This window comes from Scomber japonicus, chromosome 16 (genome assembly GCF_027409825.1).
Source record: "Scomber japonicus isolate fScoJap1 chromosome 16, fScoJap1.pri, whole genome shotgun sequence".
Lineage (NCBI taxonomy): Eukaryota > Metazoa > Chordata > Actinopteri > Scombriformes > Scombridae > Scomber > Scomber japonicus.
In genome coordinates, this window is record NC_070593.1 from 25,123,227 (window position 1) to 25,125,951 (window position 2,725).

General features: G+C 37.8%; 1 protein-coding gene across 1 annotated transcript; it reads right to left on the bottom strand.

The window, feature by feature from the left end:
* Window positions 1-931: 931 nt before the first annotated feature.
* On the bottom strand, window positions 932-2,231 carry LOC128374980 (interferon-inducible GTPase 5-like). Its single transcript, XM_053335198.1, has 2 exons — window positions 1,676-2,231; window positions 932-1,566 (listed from the first exon to the last, which is right to left on the bottom strand). Exons 1-2 carry the CDS (start codon window positions 2,229-2,231, stop codon window positions 932-934), a joined length of 1,191 nt encoding a protein of 396 aa, XP_053191173.1.
* Window positions 2,232-2,725: the final 494 nt, after the last annotated feature.

Here is a 2,725-nt window from a genome sequence, read left to right on the forward strand (position 1 = left end):
TTAAAATCAATAATTTGATTCAAAATGGTCGGCTTCTTGTTGGTGTTAGGGTACAGATCCAAGAGACTTTGTGGTACGTCTTGACATGATGTACATGTCAATCTGTGGTGAGGGGCTCAATTTTATTCATTTGTCAAGGGGGCGCTACAGAGCCATTTTGCCACACCCATTTATGCAAACCATAAAATATAACATTTTTCACCGGGTCTGGCTTGCGTGCAAACTTTGGTGACTTTTGAGGCAAGTTTAGGGGGTCAAAAAGCTGTCATCGTGACAGAAAAAAAAGAAGAAGAATCCTTACAAATACAATAGGGCTTTGCGCTGGTCAGCGCTCGGGCCCTAATAATAATAAGCATTGGAATTAATGTCTATTCATTAATGTGTTGTAGTTCCTCCCTGTGGCCACTGGGAGGCAATGAAAACTCATCACAACATCAACTCCACAGACACCTCAAGCCTTTATTATACATACAGATACTATTAATAGCTTGCTAAATATAAATTTTTAATATCAGTATTGATGCACATTTTCTAAATAATTTTTCTTCTCATTAGTATTACAACAACAACAACAACAACAACAACAACAACAACAACAACAACAACAACAACAACAACAACAAAACAATAATTCAAAGAGCAACACAAATATAACAAAGGCTCTTTTGCATTGTACACAGTTTTGAATCTGGAAAAGATCCTGAAATTGTGTTAATAAATAAAAAATGTTCAATGCACTAAGCTACAACAAGTTGATTGCCAATAATGTTTGTACTAATTAGAGTAAATGAGGACAGCATGCATGCTCAATTGTACAACTAGGATGCAAGACAAAAAGTATCATGCAAATGTACTCAAAAGTTATTTTGTACAATGAGTACTTCAGTGTTAATGTGCCATCAAACACTATGTTTCCATTTACCTCATGTTATCACACTGAGGTGTTCAGACCTAGGGCCCTCTGAAAAACTCTCTGTGCATCCTCAGCAAGCATGTCGAGGAAATAATTTAGAGCTTTGTATGTGGAGAGAAAAGAGAGGCCCATTGCTACTGGGATTCCAAATATTGGAATTAATCTGGACCCTTCCTCTGCTGCCATTAATGCAACATTGGTTGCACATTGTGATAACAGCTTCAAGATAAGATCAGAGGTTAGTTTTTGTGCAGCCAGTGGTGAAATGCCAGCCCTCAGATCATCTAATGGCACTCCTGTGGTTTGAGCAAGTCTCTCCAGCGATGGAGTATCAAGACCAAACACAAGTATGTATTGTGTAACAGCTTCAATTATCATGGCTATGTCAACAGCTGAAGAAACCCCAGGAACTGGTGCACATGCTACAGATACTGATAGTAAGCCCTTGTATTTTATTTTTGACTGTAAAGCCTCTTTCTTCTTGTTGATGATCTCCAAGCTGACAGTAGGCATGGCCAACAGCAGAATCCCCTTCTTGTGTGCAGGAAGTTCTCTCTCTAAGGTCTCCTCTAGCAGACGGAAATCATACAGGTGGAGATCAAAGCTGGACACCAGGAAGACCTGTGGAGTCTCAACACCTTGTTTTTGAAGACCTGCATCACAATAGGAATACATGGTATGAGCATTTTGCCCACTCCATCAATCTGGTAATTAATCTCTTTCTGGTTGTTAATGATTACATACGACACAAAAGTCTCTTACCTTTAATGCAGTTTTCCCTGATTTGTGTCAGAGTTGTTTCTGCATTGAACTCCCTCTGACTTCTTTCCTCATCACGTAAATTATTATCAATCTTTGAGCGAATAAAGTAGAACTTTTTTCCCATCTTCTGAATCTCCTGAGCGAGCTTCACATCATTTTCTCTGAAGCGATCAACTGAGATGATGACGAAGAAGTCAAACTTCTCAAATCCAACATGCTGCAGGTATTTGTCAGCAGGAAAACTGGTGGTGCCAATACCAGGGAGATCCCATAATGTGACATTGGGATAGTTTGGATGGGGGTAAAATGTAATCTCAAAGGTGGTCTCTACAACACCAGTAGGGGCAGCTCCCTCATCCCTGTTGTCTATGCCTCTGAAGGCATTCACAAAGGTGGATTTACCAGAACCAGACTCTCCTGTGATAGCAATGTTAAGTGGAATATTCTCCACTTTGTCCAAATACCTCTGGACGGTTTCAGCAGCTAGCGACTGATTATTGCTTTGTAGTGCTTCTTTAATTTCTTCCATTGTGTCAGAATAAACCTGGGTATCCATCTTGGTCCTTGAAAACAGGAGTAAAAAGAGAAGTTTAAACATTACTATTGTTTTTAGAGAAAGTAAAGTATTTAATGTGATAGAATGTCAAATCAGGAGAAATCACTGCCTTAATTTTTTGAAAAAAAGAAAAGAAGTGCAATGATCGATGATGAAGGAACAAAGTCAAACAAATTACAACACAATATAGAAAATAAATTATTGAATTACTTGACACTTGTACTTTTCTCCAATGTAGAGAATAAAAACAATATCAACCAAGGTTATCAGATAAACAAAAGTGATTTTTTTTGAAGATTTTGTATGAAATACACTACACTCTGCAATGTAGAAAAACTAAATTAATTTGTTGGTAATTTAATGTACAATATGTATTTCCATCAATGTTCAATGTGAGCAATGGCCTGACTACATGTGGCTGAGCCAAAATTAAAATGTGGCACTTTTTCCTTGCAGAGTGAAACATTTAGGATTCACTTGTGTTCTGTAATTTC